This window comes from Hyla sarda, chromosome 1 (assembly GCF_029499605.1).
Source record: "Hyla sarda isolate aHylSar1 chromosome 1, aHylSar1.hap1, whole genome shotgun sequence".
In the NCBI taxonomy this organism is placed as follows: domain Eukaryota; kingdom Metazoa; phylum Chordata; class Amphibia; order Anura; family Hylidae; genus Hyla; species Hyla sarda.
The window spans coordinates 393,379,552-393,401,444 of NC_079189.1; the positions used below are offsets into that span (position 1 = coordinate 393,379,552).

The window sequence follows — 21,893 nt, forward strand, 5'->3', positions numbered from 1 at the left end:
CCTCCTCCCATAGACATGAATGGAGGGGGCGTGGCAGCTGTAGTCACAAGTCATCCTGCACGGAGCTGAATTTGCTCCGTGCACGGATGACCGGGGTGCCGTGCAGGAGATTGCGGGGGACACATGGAGTATTTCGTGGGTGTCATTCTTATCCATACACTATATCTGCAGACCTCTGTTGACATCAATACTCAAAATTTTATTTAAATATTAATTAGGGTTGTCGAATTAGCGCAGTAATAACACCGTTAACGTATGTTACTTTCAGTACAACTAATTTTTTTATTAAACGATTAATGCCAGGAGCAGTAAGGGGCCAGTTTTTGCTGTAGGCAGTACCCCCAGCACTTACCATGGAACTCTTCTTTATAAAATGTCCTATGGGGGAGCATGTGGCATACATGTCACTCTGCCGCCTCCACTCTTTGCTGGAGTGCAGTGTAATGCTATAGAGGTGTGACGTGAATGTCACATGCTCTATCATAGGACGCCATGTTCTAAACTGGGTAGCAGAGAACGGGAAAAGTAGTGAGTAAGTGCTGAGGGTGCTACTTACAAAGCAGGCTATTACTGTCTGCAAGGGGGCTGTTACTATCTCTAAATCTATGTTAGGGAACACTAACTTCCTTTGCTGAACTCCTGTGCTGTGCCAATATTATATCTGCTGTTGCAGATATAACACTGCAGATTTACCTTCAGAAATTATGCAGTATTTGTTCCATGTGGACTAACCCTAAGGCTATGTGTACACAGCGCAAAATGTCTGCAACATTTACATGTTTTGGCGGCACTTGGACCTCTCGGAAATGCGCCGTCTCTATAGACAGCAATGCATTTCCGAGTGGAAACAATGAACAGGTTAATCTGGATTTCCGCAGCAAAACTTTCGCCTTATGCACCATGTAGCAAACTCCCATTGAAATCATTGGGACTCTTCAGAGATTCCACCGTGTGGACATTACCTAAGGGTAAATTCACACGTGACAGTGATCACTATATTAGTTTATTCTGGGATGTTGATGTAATCCATAACTCTATGGAAAACTGATAAGTTTCCTAAGCCCTTGTGCCATCAACCCAAATTAAGTTTCCTGAGCCAGTGCCATACTTGCCGAATGCACTTTTGGCATACATGTAGGCAGAATGTAGTAAGAGGCAAAAAAATATGTGGCCATAGTATGTTAAAGAGAAACTGACAGCTGGTTCACCTGCACTAAACCCCCCTTCCCATAGACTTGCATTGAGGGGGCATGGCCATGGCGCTACACCTGACGCGCTAAACGAACGCCGGGTGCAGCAGGGACCCGGATAGGGGATAAGATGTCTAGATACGGAGTACCCCTTTAAATTAAAAAACAAATGCTTTCAAATCAACTGGTGCCAGGAAGTTAAACATCTGAAAATTGCTTTAAAAATCTTAATCCTTTAGTATTTATCAGCTGCTGTATGCTCCTCCAGAAGCTGTATAGTTTTTTTTCAGTCTGACCACAGTGCTCTCTGCTGCCACCTCTGTCTGTGTCAGGAACTGTCCAGAGTACAAGCAAATCCCCATAGCAAACCTCTCCTGCTCTGGGCAGTTCCTGACACAGAGGTGTCAGCAGAGAGCACTGTGGTCAGACTGGAAAGAACTATACAACTTCCTCTGCAGCATACAACAGCTAATAAGTACTGGAAGGATTTTTATATAGAAGTAATTTACAAATCTTTTTAACTTTCTGGCACCAGTTGATTTGAAAAAAAAATAAAAAATGTTTCCACTGAAATACCCCTTTAATGTGCTCATGCAATTGGTGCCACCCCTCCTATCCCTGCTATTGGTTGTCCAGAAGCGACGACCAATAGCAGATCGGGGGCAGAGGGGTTAGCTTTTGGTTTCCCTGCTCTGCCCACCCACAATAGGCGGGTCAGAATGAGGAAACCGATGAGGACCGGCGCCGAAGTCCACTTAGCCATTGGCGGAGGCGGTGATCCGCAGGCGGCGATGACGTGCGGCTGGCTCCCTGGATCCTACGGAAGCCGGTGAGTTGCCTACCAACATCTGGAGGGCTACAGTTTGAGACCACTATACAGTGGTCTCTAAACTATAGCCCTCCAGATGTTGCAAAACTACAACTCCCAGCATGCCGAGACAGCTGTTTGGGCATGCTGGGATTAGCTTTTTTTCAACAGCTGGAGGGCTACAGTTTGGAGATCACTGTGCAGTGGTCTCTAAACTGTAGCCCTCCAGATTTTGCAAAACTGCAAATCCCAGAATGCCCAAACAGCAAATAGCTGTCTCGGCATGCTGGGAGTTGTAGTTGCGTACCTTCAGCTGTTGCATAACTACATCTCCCAGCATGCCCTTCGGTGATCAGTACATGCTGGGAGTAGTAGTTTTGAAACAGCTGGAGGTTTGCCCCCCATGTGAATGTACAGGGTACATTCACACGGGCGGGTTCACAGTAAGTTTCCTCCTTGAAGTTTGAGCTGCGGCAAATTTTTCACCGCAGCGCAAACTCATAGTAACATAGTTTATAAGGTTGAAAAAAGACCAGAGTCCATCAAGTTCAACCTATAACCCTAATAAGTCCCTATTGAGTTGAGTTGATCCAGAGGAAGGCAAAAAAACCTCATACTAGAGGTAAAAATTCCTTCCCGACGCAAAATATGACAGTCAGAATAAATCCCATTTTTTCCCTAGAAATCTAGTATACATAACCAGCGATGTTATTACTCTCCAAAAATACATCCAGCTCCTTTTTGAACTCTATTACAGAGTTCACCATGACCACCTCCTCCGGGAGAGAATTCCACAGTCTCACTGCTCTTACAGTAAAGAACCCCTTAACGGGAAACTCACTGTAAACCTGCCAGTGCAAATGTATTCTAAAAACACTACACTAACACAAAATAAAGGGTAAAACACTACATATACACCCCTTACCCTGTCCCCCAATAAAAAAACTTATTGTACTGCAGTGTTTCCAAAACAGAGCCTCCAGCTGTTGCAAAACAACAACTCCGAGCATTTCTAGACAACCACTGACTGACCTGTTCTGGCACCACTGGGGGCTTAGTACATGGCCCCCGACTTCTATTCCAAACAAATTATCTTTCCAAAAGCTCAATGCCGCTCCTCCTCTTCTGAGCATTGTAGTGCGCCAGCAGAGCACTTGACGTCCACACATGGGGTATTTCCATACTCAGAAGAAATGGGGTTACAAATTTTGGGGGGCATTTTCTCATATTACCCCTTGTAAAAATGTAAAATTTGGGGAAAAAAATGCATTTTTACACATCCAACTTTAACAAAATGTTTTTTTTTTTTTTGTTCTGGCACCATAGGGGCTTCCTAAATGTGACATGCCCCCCAAAAACCATTTCAGAAAAACTCACTCTACAAAATCCCACTGTCACTCCTTTCCTTCTGAGCCCTCTAGTGCACCCACAGAGCACTTGACATACATATATGAGGTATTTTCTTACTCGAGAGAAAATTGGTTACACATTTTAGGAAGATTTCTCTCCTTTTACCACTTGTAAAAATTGCAAAAACTGGGTCTACAAGAAAATGTGAGTGTAAAAATGAAGATTTTGAATTTTCTCCTTCAATTTGCTGCTATTACTGTGAAACACCTAAAGGGTTAACAAACCTTTTGAATACTTTGAGGGGGGAAGTTTTTATAATGGGTATTTATGGTGTATTTCTAATATGAAGGCCCTTCAAATCCACTTCAAACCTGAACTGGTCCCTGAAAAATTCAGATTTTTTAAATTTTGTGAAAAATTGCTGATCTACTTTGAAGCCCTTTGATGTCTTCCAAAAGTAAAAACATGTCAACTTTATGATGCAAACATAAAGTACATATTGTATATGTGAATCAATATATAATTTATTTGGAATATTCATTTTCCTTATAAGCAGAGAGCTTCAAAGTAAGCAAAAAGGCAAACTTTTAAATTTTTCATCAAATATTGGAATTTTTCACCAAGAAATTATGCAAGTATTGACAAAATTGTACCACTAACAAAGTAGAATATGTCACGAAAAAACAATCTCTGAATCAGAATGAAAAGTAAAAGCATCCTAGAGTTATTAATGCTTAAAGTGACAATGGTCAGATGTGCAAAAAATGGCCGGGTCCTACAGTGAAAATTGGCTGGGTCTTTAAGGGGTTAAAGGAGTACTCCAGTGGAAAATTATTTTTTTTAAATCAACTTTGCCAGAAAGTTAAACAGATTTATAAAATACTTCTATATAAAAATCTTAATCCTTCCAGTACTTATCATCTGCTGTATGCTCCACAGGAAGCTCTTTTTTCTTTTTGAATTTATTTTCTGTCTCACAACAGTGCACCCCACTGACACCTCTGTTCATGTCAGGAATTGTCTAGAGTAGGAGCAAATTCCCATAGCAAACCTATCCTGCTCCAGACAGTTCCTGACATGGGCAGAGGTGTCAACAGAGAACTGTGGTCAGACAGAAAAGAAATTAAAAAAGAAAAGAACTTGCTTTGGAGCATACAGCAGCTGATTAGTAGTGGAAGGATTAAGATTTTTAAATAGTAGTAATTTACAAATCTGTATAACTTTATGGAGCCAGTTGATTAAAAAAAATAAATATATATTGGAATACCCCTTTTAAGATTACTGGTGTGATTGTACATTCTAATAGTTTTCTTCTTAGTTGGGACAGTAGTCGCAACTTTTAAATATTGTTAATTATTCGTTTGATACAGATTCGACAGTTTGCAGCAGTTTTATTACGTAGACGTTTGATTAAACTATGGAAAATGATGCCTGTAGATCAGCAAGAAGGGTAAGTACAAAAGATCTGACCTTCTGGTAATTCACATTTAATGTAATATCCCCCCCACAGAGTTCTGTGTGTGGGCCCTCTGCCTCATTTCAGATTTGCTGAAAATTTTGAGTTTTCTTATGTTTTCCCTAAATTCCATTAATTTTAGTGGAAATCCGCTAAACTGCCACAACTATCACTATTATGAAATGTTAGGCGTGTTTGCAACCCATTTAATATACATGGTCATTTTTAAAAATCGTTTTGTTGCATGATTATATCTTGCAAGTACTTATACAAATCACAGAAATCCAATGTGCATACACAGAGGGCATACACCTCTTTTGAAGAGTAAGTCTCGAAGTGATTTGATATTGTTTCACCAAAATGAAAGACTGTAGTTGCTGATGTTAGTATTACTGTGCCAGCCAGAATGCCTCCTTCGTGCATCAGTCACATCCACCATTTACAGCTAAAATGACCTAAGTTCATTCTGGAGAAATCTGTAACCTAGGTTCATCGGCGAGCTCTACTCCCTTACTTCACGTGAAACATCATTCTATACAGTGTCCATTCTATTCACTGGCTGAATGCAGAGATTATTTCAGCTTTCTATCCCTATGTGCAGGGATAAAGCAGTTAAGCTCTTCAACCAACTCTTTAACACACTGGCACCACAGCACTTTTTTGGAGGTGCATGCAATTTACTACATTTTCTTTTCTTTTACAACATCCATGGTAGTGGACAAATAAAATGGTAGTTTGGTTTGCTACGGGAATTTAGTTTCTGAGTTTCATAATTTTTTTTTTTTGTTTTTTTTCTTGGTCTCCCTATGTCTAACCACAAAGTTACCACAATTGGAGATTTCCCTAGTCCTAATGATGGAAAATATGGATTTTATTAAAGGGGTATTCCGGGCAAAAACATCTTATCCCCTATCGAAAGGATAGAGGATAGGATGTCTGATCGTGGGGGGCCCACCACTGGGACCCCCGCGATCTCCCTGCATAAACCTGCATTCTTTGCATAGCTGCGTCTGCAGTTTCGGAAACTGCCGGGCTTCCGAGACGGGGACGTGACGTCACGCCACGCCCCCTTCATTCAATTCTATGGGAGGGTGCGTAACGGCCGCAACGCCCCCTCCCATAGACATGAATGGAGGGGGCGTGGCGTCACGTCCCTGTCTCGGAAGCCCGGGGGTTTCCGAAACTGCAGACGCAGCTACGCATAGAATGCGGGGTGCTGCAGGGAGATCGCGGGGGTCCCAGAGGTCCCAGAGGCGGGCCCCCCTCGATCAGACATCTTATCCCCTATCCTTTCGATGGGGATAAGATGTTTTTGCCCAGAATATTCCTTTCAGGACGGGAGAAGAACATTATTGCATTTCTTTCTTTACTATAACATTTAGCAGTAAAGCACGTTGACAATAGAAACCATGAAAAAAATTCAATGGTACAGTAAAACATGCTATGACTGACTAGCCAATCAAACAGTATGCAAGGTTATAAAAGTCCTTAACGTCACTAATTATCCCTCTTTCTTTGCTGACGGAGGAAAACTTGTATAAGGAACATTGAAAACCAGTGCCAATGAGGAATCTTGAGGTAGAGGAGAAGATTCGCCTGAGAATCCAGAAGAAGGGCCAGAATCTTGGGAGATAAAAAAGATCCTGGAACACTTTAAACAGGTTTAAGGATGAAGGAATGGAGAATTGTGATGAAGAGTAGAAGACCGTAGAGATGAAAGATGAGGTCTTAAAAATATTAATACGCTGAAATAAATATAAGAAATAACATATTAAGTTAATTAATCCTAGGGAAGGAATCTATGAGAGGGATAATGTTCGTCTCCTGTCCTTAACGAAATCCATATTTTCCGTCATTAGGACTAGGAAAATCTCCAATTTTATTACAGGACCGGAGACTTCACATTATTGCAAGTTTAAAGCTTTAATAATAAACATTATGATAAATAATAAAATAAAATAATCTCATGAGAATATATGGTAAATGAAATGATTGCCCTAGAAACATGAATATCTGGCTTAAAATAAATTTTTTAAATGGGGATTCTGAAGACCAATCTGCTGTTTTAAGAATGTCTGATAAAGAAACACCAGATTGAAACAATTTGGTGGACATAGCTCCTCTGGTTGAATGAGCATTAAATATGGAAATATCTATACCTGCCATAACCATGGATTGTTCAAGCCATCTGGTTAGTGTAGGGGAAGATACTGATAGGTGTGGTTTGCAATAGGAAATCAGTAATTGCGAAAAAGAAGGTCTTCTAAGCAAAGAAGTTCTTTGTTCATAAGATTTTAAACATCGTACCACACATAGTTTAAGATTATGTGGGAAAGAAGGAAAAAATATTGAGGTTAACTTGTTTTTAGTACATCTGGAAATTGAGAATTGTACTCCATTGGGAAGGTATTGTTTTTGAGATAGATCGAGAGCTCTAATATCAGAAATTCTTTTAATGGAAATTAGGCATAGAAGAGCCGTGAATTTGAATGGGAGCAGTTTCAATGATAAAGAATCATTGTCTTCTCATGAGGAAAAAAGATTTAATCACATCCCAGGTAGAATATTTGGGAAGAGGAGGTCTTTTTAACCGAATACCTTTTCAATAATTTACATATGAGTGTTTTTCCCCATTGGAATGGAGTCAATAGGGGAATGGTAAATGGAAATGGCTGATCTGTAAAGATTAATTGTACGGTATGCCTTACCAGCATCAAAAGAGGCAGCCAAAAAAATTAAGAATATGAACTAAAGGTGTATGAAAGGGATCCAAGTCCCATTGTGAGCACCAATGAACCCAAACTCCCCAGGCCAATCTATAAGCCGTTTTGGTACCTGGAGACCAGGCCTCGGATAAGATGAGCCTAGTTGAGTGAGAAATTTCAGAGTCATCAATTGATGGCCAAAAGTTTCCAAGCAATCAGGGTTAGTTGGTTCGCTTGTATCAATGTGTGTGGGTTCCCTGAAGAATCGAGGAGAATCTGGGGGTATTGAAGGAAGAATCCTCGGAAAATCTGATCTCATCCCCAGAAGTTGGGGAAACCATGATTGCATCGGCCACCATGGAGTGATCAAAATCAGAGTAGATTTGTTGATGATTACGTGTAGAAGGACTCTGGATATCAGAGAGAACAGGGCAAAAGCATATAGTGTTTCTGTAGGCCAAGTTTGACGAAAAGTGTCCACCCCAGAAGAATCTGGATCTGGTCGCCACCTGAAAAATCGCGGAATTTGTCTGTTCAGATGAGAAGCAAAAAGGTCTATTGAACAAGGACCCCAAAGAGAGTCTATTTGTTGGAAAACAACAGGATCCAATTTCCAGTCGCTGGAATCGGAGAGAAAACTGGAGTTCCAGTCTGCTACTATGTTGGACAAACCAGGTAGATATTCTGCTTTCAGAATTATGTTCTTCTCTAGGCAAAAATGCCATAGGTCTTTTGTAATGTTGGCGAGCAATTTTGATTTTGTACCTCCTAGGCGGTTGATGTGTTGGTCTGCAGATATATTGCCCATGCGAAGAAGAACACCGCAATTGGAATGATGTTTCATGAAGCTTTTTCGGGCAAAGAATCCCGCTAGAAGTTCTAGACTATTTATATGGAGACTGGATTCGAAAGGAGACTATTTTCCTCATGTGGATTGATGACCGCATTGGGCTTCTGGAGAAAGTTGAATTGCATCGGGATAAGTAAGTCCGTTCTTCAGATGACTGATTTTCAATTTTTGAAGTGCCCTGTAATGTAGAGGGGCTGGGAATATAGCTTGGATTGAAGCCGAAAGCAGTCCCACGATTCTGGCTATGAATCTCAGGGATACTAGGTCCTTGTTGAGAATGGAACGGATCTCTTTGCGTATAAGTTTGAGTTTTTTGAGAGGAATACTCAATATGGCAGTGAGTATTCATATGAAACCCACATATTCCAGTTCCTTGGATGGAGTCAAAATTGATTTATCTTGATTTATAAGAAAACCCAGGTCTTGAAGGAGAGAGAGTGTCCATTGAGAATGGAGATGAACCAGCTGCAGGGAGGACGCCATCATTAGAATATCGTCCAGATAGACGATACGGCATAGATTTCGGGTCCATAGAGCGGCCACAACGGGTTTCATGAGCTTTGTGAAGCACCACGGAGCTAAAGAAAGTCCAAATGGGAGATATGTGAACTGCCATAGTTTTTTCTGTCAAAGGAATTGGAGATAAGGCTGGGAAGACTGGTGGATGGAAACTGTCAGGCATCCTTCAAGTCTAACTTTACAAGCCAATTGTCATGTATTAGAAGGAATCCATCTGCTGAAAGACCTCCTATCTTGAAATGGTTGGATGTTAAAAAAATCAGAAAACGATTGCTTACGAAACATTGTTGGTGTAGGAGTATTGGAATTATTGCCTGTTTTGACAAAAGTTCTTGAATTTCCGAGTTTTCTAAATTCTGGTCTGATAGAGAAAACTGAATAGGGTGTGGGAGAGGATGTTGGATGGGAGGAGATATAAAACCTATTTGGTATCCCAGTACAGCATTCAGGATCCATTAATCTGAAGTCAAAAGTTTCCAATGTAGGGGTAGGAGAAAACTTACCTGAGGGTGGTCTGGATCTACCAAGTCCGCGAAGACCTCTTGCCCTCCATGGTCTGCCCCTGTATTGCGAAAATGGGGTGTGTTGGGTGGAGGGAATTGGATAAGATGATGATCCTCTGTCAGTATTGTGCGAGGGACCTCTTTGGGGTAATCTATATTGAGATGACTGGCCAGGAAAGTGTCCCTTTCCTCTCCCGGCCTTCCCAAAAACCTTGGGATTAAATACTTTTTTAATTGAAGTTTGGGCTTTGTCTAATGACTAGAATAGACCCACATATTTTGAAATATCCTTGATGAAATCTTTTCCGAATAGGAGACCATTAGTAGGTGATGTGGAGTCATTATTAGCCAAATGGGACAATTGTGTGTCTATTTTCATCAGGATTGTGCGTCGTCTCTCTGCACAGAATGCCGAATTGGCGTTACCCAATAGACACATGGCACATTGTGCCCAACCTATAAGTATCTCAACATCCACTGGGACTCCTGTGGAAGTAGATATCTCAGCCAAATCTAGAATTTTCGTGATAGGCCCAAGAATGTCTAGGAATTTATCCGGAGAGGATTTAAAGGAACTGTCCAAGTCATCTTTTTGGATGTTTGCCTGTTTTTAATAAATATCTTACCAGAATTTGGTCAACGTCTGGTGTCATGGCCGCATAAGGAGGGTTAGCGGGTAAGGTGGGTCTCTGGCATTCTGCCCGTAATTTATTATGTGCTGATTTGTCCAACGATTTACGTATCCTCTTGTGGTGGTGGTACCCACTCCCCCGATCTGGGGTGCTTAATATGAGATGGATCAAAATAGGGTACACCACTTCCATCTAAAATGACCTCATCTGCTTTCTCAGTTATGGGAATATTAGTCACCATCATCAGAATCCTCTGAATAAAATGCTATATCCTTATCAGACTCGTCTGAAGTTATGGTTGAATATTCACTGGAGGATTCTTGATAAGTCAGGCTTGACCTGTTTTGAGGCTTTCTTGGCCCGTTTATGTTCTTCCTCACAGGTGGAGGGTCCGGAGTGCATTATATTGGCACCAGTCAAATTGCTACTAGCATTAGAGTAGCCTTCAAAAGAAGCCTGACCATCTCCTTTGTGGTGTTTTGAGGAGGGATGGCCGGTAAGGGTTAAATGCCTCTTTTTGGCCTAATGTTTACAGCCTTTGGAAGGTTTGTGTGACTCGTCTGCAGACCAGAATTTATCTGAATGAGGTGTCTTTTGAACTTTGGATTGTGACATAGCAGTAGTTGCAATTCTAGCAATAGAATCTTGCATGGTCAGCGTGGCTGATTGAACCGCTGACTGAACTGATTCATTGACCAATAACTAAATCTGGTCATTGGTAAAATAGTCTGAATCTTTGTCATTGGATTTTCCTTGAAAGGACATATTGATAGAATATCAGAGTATATAATGAAATACAGTGGTCCCTCAACATACGATGGTAATTCGTTCCAAACGACCCATCGTTTGTCGAATCCATCGTATGTTGAGGGATCCGTGCAATGTAAAGTATAAGAAGCTGTACTCGCCTGTCCCCGTTGCTCCGGACCAGGTCTTCACTGCTCCCGATGCTGTCCCAGGGGCTCCCGATGCTGTCCCGCTGCTCTGGTGTCTTCTTCGCGATCCTCCGGCTTCTTACGCATCTTCTGCAGGGTCCAGGCCTCGCTTTCTGGTGACGTTATTACGCTGCTGCGCCGGCACGGCGTGCGTAGTGACGTAATAACGACGCCGGAAAGCAAGGCCCGGACCCTGGAGAAGATGCGCGAGACACCGGAGGATCGCGAAGTGGACCCGGAGCAGCGGGAATAGGTAAGCGAACCTGCCAGGGATGCTTAAACTGCTATCCGACAGCAGCTTAAGCATTTTGCGCTGTCGGATAGCAGTTAATGCGATGGCCCCGACATATAAAAGCATCGTATGTCGATGCTGACATCGACATGCGATGGCCTCTGAGAGGCCATCGTATGTCGATTTTATCATATGTCGGGGCCATCGTAGGTCGGGGGGGTTACTGTATGAGTAACTGGATGGTCAGTGTATATTTATATTAAAAGACAGGGGAAAAAGAGTGGGGGAGGGAAAGAAAAGAATACAGTAACCCCCCCAAAATGCGATGGCCCCGACATATGATCAAATCGACATACGATGGCCTCTCAGAGGCCATCGCATGTCGATGTCAACATCTACATACAATGGTTTTATATGTCGGGGCCATCGCATTAACTGCTATCCGACAGAGCAAAATGCTTAAGCTGCTGTCGGATAGCAGTTTAAGCATCCCGGACAGGATCACTTACCTATCCCCGCTGCTCTGGGTCCACTTTGCGATCCACTGGCGTTTTCTGCATCTTCTCCGGGGTCCGGGCCTCGCTTTCCGGCGTCGTTATTACGTCGTGCTCACGCCATCCCGGTGCCGCAACGTTATAACGTCACCAGAAAGCGAGGCCTGGACACCGGAGAAGATGCGGAAAAAGCCGAAGGATCCCGAAGAAGACGCCGGAGCAGTGGGACAGCATCGGGAGCGGTGAGGACGCTGTCCGGAGTGGCGGGGACAGGTGAGTATAATTTCCAATACTTTACATTGCACAAGTCCCTCAACCTACGATGTATTCGACAAACGATGGGTCGTTTGGAACGAATTACCATCTTAGGTTGAGGGACCACTGTATATAATTATCGCAGGAGGGAATTTAGAATTTTAGGTACACACACACACACACACAGAACTTTGTCACCAAAGAGAATTATTTAGACAGACTAAAATAATGGTTGAGAGCACAGCTGGGAGTTGTGTAGGAGAGCTGACAGTCAGTGCTAAGCCTCTGAGGAGAGGAGATAAGGAACCGACGTCTGTGTGAAGAAGTAGTAGCGCTGACAGCAATGAGTTGTCTGACAGGAACGCTCTGAGGTGAGTTGTGCAAACTTATATGAATACTGAGAAGCGCAGCGCGAGTGGAGATTAGGTCACGTGACCGGCTAGTCAGGCAGATAGTTGTATAATATACAACGGGAGTTGAATGAAGAGGGGAGAAAAAGCAGTGAAAAGATGAGATTGTATGAAATATGGAATATGTCAGGGTGTGAATGAGCTAAGGAAAGGGTAGAGATGAGCGAACTTACAGTAAATTCGATTTGTCACGAACTTCTCGGCTCGGCAGTTGATGACTTTTCCTGCATAAATTAGTTCAGCTTTCCGGTGCTCCGGTGGGCTGGAAAAGGTGGATACAGTCCTAGGAGACTCTCTCCTAGGACTGTATCCACCTTTTCCAGCCCACCGGAGCACCTGAAGGCTGAACTAATTTACGCAGGAAAAGTCATCAATTGCCGAGCCGAGAAGTTCGTGACAAATCAAATTTACTGTGAGTTCGCTCATCTCTAGGAAAGGGATATAAAGAGAGAATATAAAGGGAATTTTTTTTACATGAAAATAAATATCAATATAAATTGAATGTGTATATCAAGGGAGAATGCTAATATGAATGGTTTGATTTAATAATAATAATAATAAATATAATGAATTTATCACAATTAATATGTGAGAGAGCAAAATTGTGTTGTACTTATCTTTGCCAGCAGTAAAAAGAGGAATAATTAGTGACTTCAAGGACTTATATAACCTTGTATACTGTTTGATTGGCTAGTCATCAGTCATAGCATGTTTGACTGCACCATTGAAGTTTTTTTCATGGTTTCTATTGTCAAAGTTCTTACTGCTAAATGTTATAGTAAAGAAAGAAATGCAATGTTAGTCTCCTGTCATGTAATAAAATCTCTTTTTTTTTTTACTGCAGAATCACGTTGTCCCCAATCCTAGACATTTCGGCACAGTGTAACCTAAAATCTACAGGTGACCTCTACTGAATATGCTGTAGAGTGGATGGCGCTAAGGGTTAAAAAGGTTCTACCTGGGTACATACGGCTACTAGGGGTGTGAATCGCCAAGAATTTGGCGATTCGATTCGAATCGCGATACCAGTGTGGCGATTCGATATATCGCGATATATCGCGATACCGTCTAGGTGACGATACATCGCGATATATCGCCCACCTGGGAGCATTCATAGATCCCAATAGACGCCGCTGTCAGCTTTGACAGCGGCGATCTAGTACTCCGGTGCTCACTTTTCTCATGTTATCCTGTCCGGGCTGCAAAATAAAATAAAACACACTTTATCTTACCTGCCAACGAGCCCGCGGAGCTCCGGTACAGGTGTTGGGTCCCCGGGCTGTATTCTTCTTACTTCCTGTTAGTCCGGCACGTCACATGGAGCTTCAGCCTATCACCAGCGGAGGCGGGACATCGCTGCGGCCAGTGATAGGCTGAAGCTCCATGTGACGTGCCGGACTAACCGGAAGTAAGAAGAATACTGCCCGGGGACCCAACACCTGTACCGGAGCTCCGCGGGCTCGTTGGCAGGTAAGATAAAGTGCGTTTTATTAAAAATTCCACATCCCTAAAAGAATCGATTCAAAAATATTTTGAATCGATTCTGTATCGGCAAATGAAAAATCGCGATTATCGCGAGAATCGATTTTTTCTTACATCCCTAACGGCTACCCAGGTTAGAGAGAGGGTATCGGCCGTTGATGACGTCCTTTTCCCTGCAAGCTGCTGTGTCAAAGTAAAGCTGGTATAATTCTGAAAGAGGGATAAAAGGCAGAATGTAGATGTGTTTTAGTACGACGGAAGATAGAGAAGATAACTCCCTGAGGAGTACATTGTCTGTGTGATATATCAAGAGATCTGACATCAGAGACGCGTTTAATTGAAATAAGACAGAGAAGAACTGTAAGATTTAAAGGAGAGAAGTTTAAGGCTGCTTTCACACTATGAGCATACATCCGTTATTAAATGTCCGATTTCTGTGTGAAAAACGGATGGATAATAACAGATGAAATAACGGGTGCTAACAGATGAATAAATATTCGTTAACCCTTTCAGGACCCATGGCGTACCGGTACGTAATGAAGTCCACTCCTCTAACAGCGGCAAGGACCCGTGGCTAATAGCGTGCATCACTGATCGCGGTGCTGCGGGCTATTAACCCTTTAGACACGGCGTTCCGAACAGCTGTGAGACAGAAGGAGGGTCCCTTACCTTGCCTGCTGGTGTCCGATCGCCGAATGACTGCTCAGTGTCTGAGATCCAGGCATGAGCAGTCAAGCGGCAGAATCCTTGATCAATGGTTTCCTATGAGAAACCATTGATCAATGTAAAAGATCAGTGTTTGCAGTTTTATAGTCCCCTATGAGAGCTATAACATTGCAAAAAAAAAGTGACTAAAGATCATTTAACCCCTTCCCTAATAATAAGTTTGAATCCTCCCCCTTTTCCCATTTAAAAAAAACAGTGTAAATAAAAATAAACATGAGGTATCGCCATGTGCGGAAATGTCCAAATTATAAAAATATATCGTTAATTAAACCGCACGGTCAGTGGTGTACGCGCTAAAAAAAATCCAACGTCCAAAATAGTGTATTTTTGGTCACTTTATAACATGAAAAAATTAATAAAAAGCGATCAATAAGTCCTATCAATACAACAATGGTACAGCTAAAAACGGCGCAAAAAAAGAGCCCTCATACCGCCCCATACGCGGAAAAATAAAAAATAGGGGTCAAAAGATGACAATTTTAAATGTATACATTTTCCTGCATGTATTTATGATTTTTTCCAGAAGTACGACAAAATCAAACCTGCATAAGTAGGGTATCATTTTAATGGTATCAACCTACAGAATAAAGAGGTGGTGTAATTTTTACCGGAAAAAAATTTACTGTGTAGAAACGGGAGTTACAAAATGTTTTTTTTTTTTTTTTTTTTTTTCAATTTTGTCTCTCAATGATTTTTTTTTCCGTTTCGCCGTAGATGTTTGGGTAAAATGACTGATGTCATTACAAAGTAGAATTGGTGGCTCAAAAAATAAGCCATCATATGTATTTTTAGGTGCAAAATTGAGTTATTATTTTTTCTCATTTTAAAATCTTTATTCAAGTTTTACAATACAAAACGGACACCACACAATAGGCTATGACACAAGAGAAACATTGCAGAGGAGAAAGTGTGGGGAAAACATAGTTACTAGTCGAAGCAATCTCTGCATCCTGGAAAAAACAGTAACTAATTGAACCAAAAAAGGTAAACGGATCTTAGAATATAGTAGGGAAGGGTATAGCTATCCGAATGGAGAGTATATAGGTAGTGCATCCATTATGGGTGCGGCCAGTCAGATATTAAACTGTAGGTAGATGTAATATGTAACGAACTATAGACCCCTCTTTACTGTCAAAGTAATAAACTTTCCATATGAGTACAATTGACAGTGTCTTAGAGCTGACAAACAAGGTGCAAAAGAAAAAAGACCGTTACCCATATATCAAACACAAACAAATTGGTTGAAACAATCAAGAGTATTAATATTAATGTAGCAGTACATCTTAAAGACTGTCGGCTCGGAGCAGCCGCTCCGATCAGCACCTAGAGAAGGCCAAGTTGGCTTGTGACATTATGTGAACTGGAGAAGGCGGCGAGGCAAAAAGGCAAAAAGCAGGCGGGCAAAAAGCAAGAGAAAGTGTAAGCACTGCGTGAACAACACGTGGTGCATCTCCCTTGGGAAAAGATAGGGAGGGGAGCAGATGGGACGTAGCGGAGTCAGGGAAGACAGTGAAAGATCATGTGGAAGGACTTCAGCCAGTATGCATTCCCAGGGGGACATAATGTGCACTGTGCTTCCACACCTCCCACCTCTTTTGGAAACAGGGTTCAGACAGGTTAGCCAAGGCGAACGCTCTTTCATAGTCATAGGAGAGGTTTACGTTGGCCAATATTTCAGATAGGGTAGGCACAGTAGGAGATTTCCAGTGCCTGGTAATGAATAATTTAGCTGACATGAGGAGGTGTGCAATCACAGTGCGTGAGTCATAAGGGATCTCATCCAGACCAATCATTAAGAGGGCCATTAGAGGAGACAGTGAGAAGGCTATCCCCATCATCCTAGAGACCACTAACTCGATCCCTCTCCAAAGATTACCCAGAGCAGGACAGTCCCAAAGGACGTGCAGCAAAGTCCCCTCTCGTCCGCACCCCCTCCAACACCTCTCTGAGCAGGCAGTGTCTATTTTGTGCAATCTGTGGGGTGTAAAGTACCACCTATGAATTGTCTTAAACATTGCTTCTTGATGGTTTGCGCATTTGAAGCTATCTCTAACAGTCTGGAAGGCCAGTTTCCACTGTTCTAAGGAGATCGAGACTCCAAGTTCACTCTCCCAACGGGACATGAATGGCAGAGGGACGAGTTCCGTCTTTCCATTCAGCATATCATAGAAAAGTGTAATCCCACCCCTCAGGGGGCCCGATGATCCCAGCGAGCCTAGCATTCTCGGAGGTAGTCTAAAAGAGCGTAGCCATCCCGTGTTAAGTAGGCTTCTAATCTGAAGGCTCTTGTAAAATTCCGTATGTGGGATGTTGAAACGATCTCGAATTGATGGGAAATGAACTGTGCCTGAGTCATCTAAAATGTCTTGTATGTTATGAATGCCCGCAGCTTTCCACAAAGAAAGATCCAGGTCAGGTATGTGTAGGAGTAGTTGCTCAAGGGGGATAAGGTTAGCAGGACATTGGGTTAGAGTGGGAAATTTTGTAATGCTAGTAGCCCAGATCCTGTCCGTGACATTAATTGCTGAAAGAGGGGTGGGAAGAGGTGGTTTATTTGCTAGGGGAGCCAGAATTCTTGATCTTAGGGAGCAATCCGTGCTGTGGGCTGTCTCAACAGATACCCACAACTTGTTGGAGTTCCCCGACCACCAATGTGTCATCTGTTCTAGAATAGCCACCCTATAGTAATCTTCCAGGTCTGGTCTGCCTAGGCCTCCCATTCCCCTATGGTGTGTCATGACTCGCCTAGAGACCCTAGGTCTCTTATTCTGCCAGATGAAATCATCCAGCAGCCTGTTAGCAGATTTAAAGTAGGATTGGGGAATGGCTATGGGGAGAGTTCGGAAGAGGTATAGCATCTTCGGCAGAAGCATCATTTTGAATGCCGCAATACGGCCGAACCAGGATAGCATGCGTTTGTCATAGGTAGAGAGAAAAGTGGACAGAGCGGAAAGGAGCGGTAGAAAGTTGGAGGCAAACAGAGAAGAGGAGGGTGAGGTGAGTTTAATACCCAGATAGTCAACAGAGTGACGCTGCCAATCTAAAGGAAACCGGGGGCGGAGGGACTCCAACAACTCGATGGGGAGTCCTACTGGGAGTGCCTGAGTTTTGGTGACATTCAACTTATAGTACGATAATTTGCTAAAGTGGTCTAGAGTCTCAAAAAGAGAGGGCAAAGAGGAGGCTGGGTTTGTCAAGGTCAAGAGCACATCGTCAGCAAAAAGTGCTAATTTATGCTCCCTGTCCCCCACTGTAATCCCCGAAATGTTCTGGTGTAAGCGAATCGCTTGGGCTAGGGGCTCTATAGCAATGAGAAAGATCAAGGGCGAAAGGGGGCAACCCTGTCTGGTTCCATTCGACAGGGTGAGCCGGCCAGAGAGTGCTCCATTAGTAAAAACCTTCGCCACAGGGTTAGAGTACAAAGCCTGTATAGCGGAAACGATAGGGCCCTCAAAACCAAAGGCCCTTAGGGCAGAAAAAGCATAAGGCCAGCTCACCCTGTCGAACGCTTTCTCCGCATCCAGGGTCAAAAAGATCGCAGGGACTCCCCCACCCTCACAATGTTGTAACAGGGAGATAACCCGCCGTGTATTGTCGGGGGCTTGGCGACCCAGTGTGAACCCTACCTGCTCCTCCCCTAGTAAAGCGGGCATAAAGGACCGAAGACGGGCCGCAATCACCTTCGCGTATAGCTTAATGTCCCCGTTAAGGAGTGAAATAGGGCGATAATTTGAAGGCAAGTCAGGGGATTTGCCAGGCTTCGGGATAGTAGTTATGAGGGCATCTAGCATATCTGCTGGAAGAGAGCCCGTCTCTACAGATGTCGTGAACACTAGGTGTAAGTGAGGGAGTAATATGGGTAAGAATCTCTTATAGTACTCATTGGGGAGACCATCCGGTCCCGGTGCCTTGTTGTTGGGCATAGTCCTAACAGCGTCAGTTATTTCCTGAGGGGAGATAGGTCGATTTAGAATAGATAAAGCAGAAGGGGAGAGTTGAGGGAGATGTAAAGAGGCAAGAAAGGCGTCAATGTCAGGTTGAAGAGGCTGGGGACACGAGGGATCTTGATTAAGATTATAGAGTGCTTCATAGTACTCTTTAAAAGCGTTTGCTATTTGTCGGGGGGAGGTTTGAGGCTGCAGAGTAGTAGGGTGTTTAAGGGTAGAGATACGCTGCTTGAGGAACTCAGGTTTCAGTTTTTTCGCTAGAAGTGATCCTACTTTATTGTCATGTACATAGTAAGATAGTTTAGACTTCCTAAGTGATTTCTCGTAGTCATGCAACAAGAGTCTCCTCATATGCAGCCGCTCGGCCCGCAGATGTTCAGCAGTGTCTCCAACATCACCAGCTGGGGACGAATGCTGAATGGCCTCTAAAGCCCTGATCTTATTAAGGGACTCGTTTAGCTCAAGTGTCCTACGTCTTTTCAGGGTGGCCCCTAACTGAATAAATGCACCCCTCACCACCGCCTTGTGGGCCATCCATACTGTTGTGGGATCGACGTCAGGGGTCGTATTCAGGGTGAAGTATTCTGTCAGGACGGTTTCTAAAAAGGAAGCATGAGTGTTGTTTGCAATGAGGTGGGAATTGGCACGCCACACAAAATCTGAGTGTTTAGGGAAAACATCCGATATGGTCACAAAGACCGGCGCGTGGTCTGACCACGTCCTAAGACCAATGTCAGACCCTGAAATTCTATCTAGTAGGGGCCTACCTATCAGAATCATGTCTATGCGGGAGAAAGAATGAAATCTAGCTGAGCAGTGTGTGTAACTACGCTCTGTAGCATGCTGCAGTCTCCATATATCAAAAAGGTCATGAGCCATTAGGAAATTTGTTAGTGAAAAGCTGCGAGTGCTAATATTGGTGGAGCAGTCTAGAGGAGGAGACGCTACTGAGTTAAAGTCTCCACACACCACCAGGGAACCCCTCCGGATCCTGTCCACCTTCTTCATCAATCTCAGTAAAAAACGACCCTGACCTGTATTAGGAGCGTATAGATTCACTATAGTGTATTCAATATTATCAATGAGACCCACTATGATGATGTAGCGACTTTGAGGATCAATCACTGTTTGCTGTATGTTGACTGCAAGATTATCGCTAAACGCTATCAGGACCCCCCGTTTCTTCTTGACATATTCAGAAGAGACAATAGTTGGGAACTTTCTATGACGCAGAGGTGGGGGATGAGCAGAGGACACATGTGTCTCCTGGATGCACAGTATATCCACAGGATTGCGCAACGCCTCCCGCCAGAGAAAGTTTCGTCTCTGAGGACTATTAAGTCCGTTCACATTTAGGGACATCACCTTCATACCCATAACCACTAAGTAGGAGTCAGCTAATAGGTGCGGAGGAGGAAAAGGAGCCAGAGATGAGGCGGTGGGATGTGGAGGGGAGGGGGGAGAGTGGCAAAATAATAACGAAGAGCGAGTAAGGGGGAGAAGAAGAGGGAGAAGAAAAAGGGGATGCACCAATGCAGCAAGACTCACCCGCCGCTCACCGCCCCCTCCAGTCACAGGACGCCCAGTCAATGAAGCTGGTGTGGAAAGCACTGCAAGCCAAAGAAAAAAAAAAGTAAAAGCAAACTAACATGACAAAAACAATGGAGTAGATATCAACAGACACCTATAATTCGGGAACGTGAAAAATAATCAACTATAGTATGTACTAAGCAGCTAAAGCCATAGGGGATAATACGCTCTCAGACAGGAGACAACCAATCTTGGCAGTGAAGGTCTGTAGTTGACAGCTCACAGTCCGGCTTAGGGAGGCGCCGAGGGTCCCTGGTCAGGGGAGCGGGGCCGTGAATCGAAGCGTCCAGGAGCCTCAAGGTCCCATCCATTTAAAAGCTCATGTCCCTCCGAGACCGAGGAGATGGCGTGCATCCTGTTGCGGTGTTGCACAAGGAGCTTCGTGGGGAAGCCCCACCTGTAAGGGACCCCCATCTTCCTGAGTTCCTGGGTGATGGGGTTAAGATTCCTCCTCGCTCGGAGTGTGGCAGCTGAGAGATCCACGAAAAGCTGGATACCCTCATAAGGCGCTGGAAGGGATTTGCTTTTCCTCGAAATACGCAGGAGTGAGTCCTTAGTCTTAAAGAAAGTGTAGCGGGCCAATACATCTCTCGGAACTTCATCAGGCAAAGAACTTGGTTTAGCCACTCGGTGTGCCCTGTCAATGCTGTACTCAAAGGGCTCCAATTCAGGTAGAAGACGTTTTGTCAGCTCCCTTACATAGATTGACAGTTGAGAGCCTGGGATCGTCTCAGGGATGCCCCTGAATTTGACATTGTTTCTCCTGTTGCGGTCTTCTGAGTCCACCAGTTTCTCCTGTACAGCTGCAATCTTGTCATCTAGTGCGTTATGCGCATCCACCAGGCTATTGTGGGCCACAGCAAAGGCTGCCATCTTAGATTCGGTATGGACCACTTTGCGTTCTAAGGCCTTAACCGAGGAACTGACAGGCGTTAGCAGCGAAGCGAAGTCCATGTGTAGGGAGGACCGGAGTAGCTGCAGCATCTCCTTCAGAGTCGCCTCCGAGACCGTTCTGTTAGAGGCCTGATAAGAGGCGAAGACATCCTCTCCACTCACCCCTCCGCTAGCATCTCCTATGGGGTCAGCGGTCCATGGGTCCTCTGTGGCAGCAGAGAGCCTCGGTTTTTGCTTAGCCGGACTAGCAAGGGGAGAAGAGGCACAGCGCTGTGGTGGTGAGCTAGATTCAGCCTCCAGCAAGGCAGATACATCACTAGGCTGTAGCGGTAGGGTATCGTCTTCTCCCTCCGTCGCCATTTCCTGGCCGGGGTCTGTGGCGACAGCCCAATCAGTCGGCAGATAGCAGGTAGGACCGGCTCTGGAGGGGGACATGGACCCAGAGGGGTGATCAGAGGTAGTCGCAGCCTGGGAAGGGGTCCCGAGGGATGTAGGCAGGGTAGGACTCACTGTGTCAGCGCCATAGCGAGAAGAGGCAGCGCCATCCTTGTTCCCTCGCGCCGAATCCGAGCCCGGAGCAAAAAAGTGCTTTAAAGTCTTATGTTCTCCTGGGTTGGTCGTCCTTTTCCTGCTCCAAGTCGCCATGGTGCCGTGTAAGCACCTGGAGTCGCTGGGTGAGTCGCTGGCAGGGAGAAAGTAGCTTTATCCCACGGGCTTGCTGCGGAGCTGTACAGTTAAGCGGCCATCTCGTCTCGCGGCCAAGCCACGCCCCCGAGTTATTATTTTTTAAATGTATGGAGGAAAAAACGAAAAAGCAAAAACGGAAAAACCCCTGCTGACACTATGCGCTGCTAATAGAAATACTTTTCATTCATAGCGCTGCAGGGGTATATGTATATAGAAGTGCTGGGGGGG

The 21,893-nt window shown here is 44.1% G+C and overlaps 1 protein-coding gene across 1 annotated transcript in view; it reads left to right on the top strand.

The window, feature by feature from the left end:
• The window catches only part of IPO4 (importin 4), a 176,491-nt gene that overhangs the window by 13,008 nt on the left and 141,590 nt on the right, over positions 1-21,893 (top strand). The window contains exon 3 of the mRNA XM_056525792.1: positions 4,719-4,798. Within this exon, the coding sequence (XP_056381767.1) occupies positions 4,719-4,798 (80 nt within the window). The remainder of the gene's footprint in view (positions 1-4,718; positions 4,799-21,893) is intronic.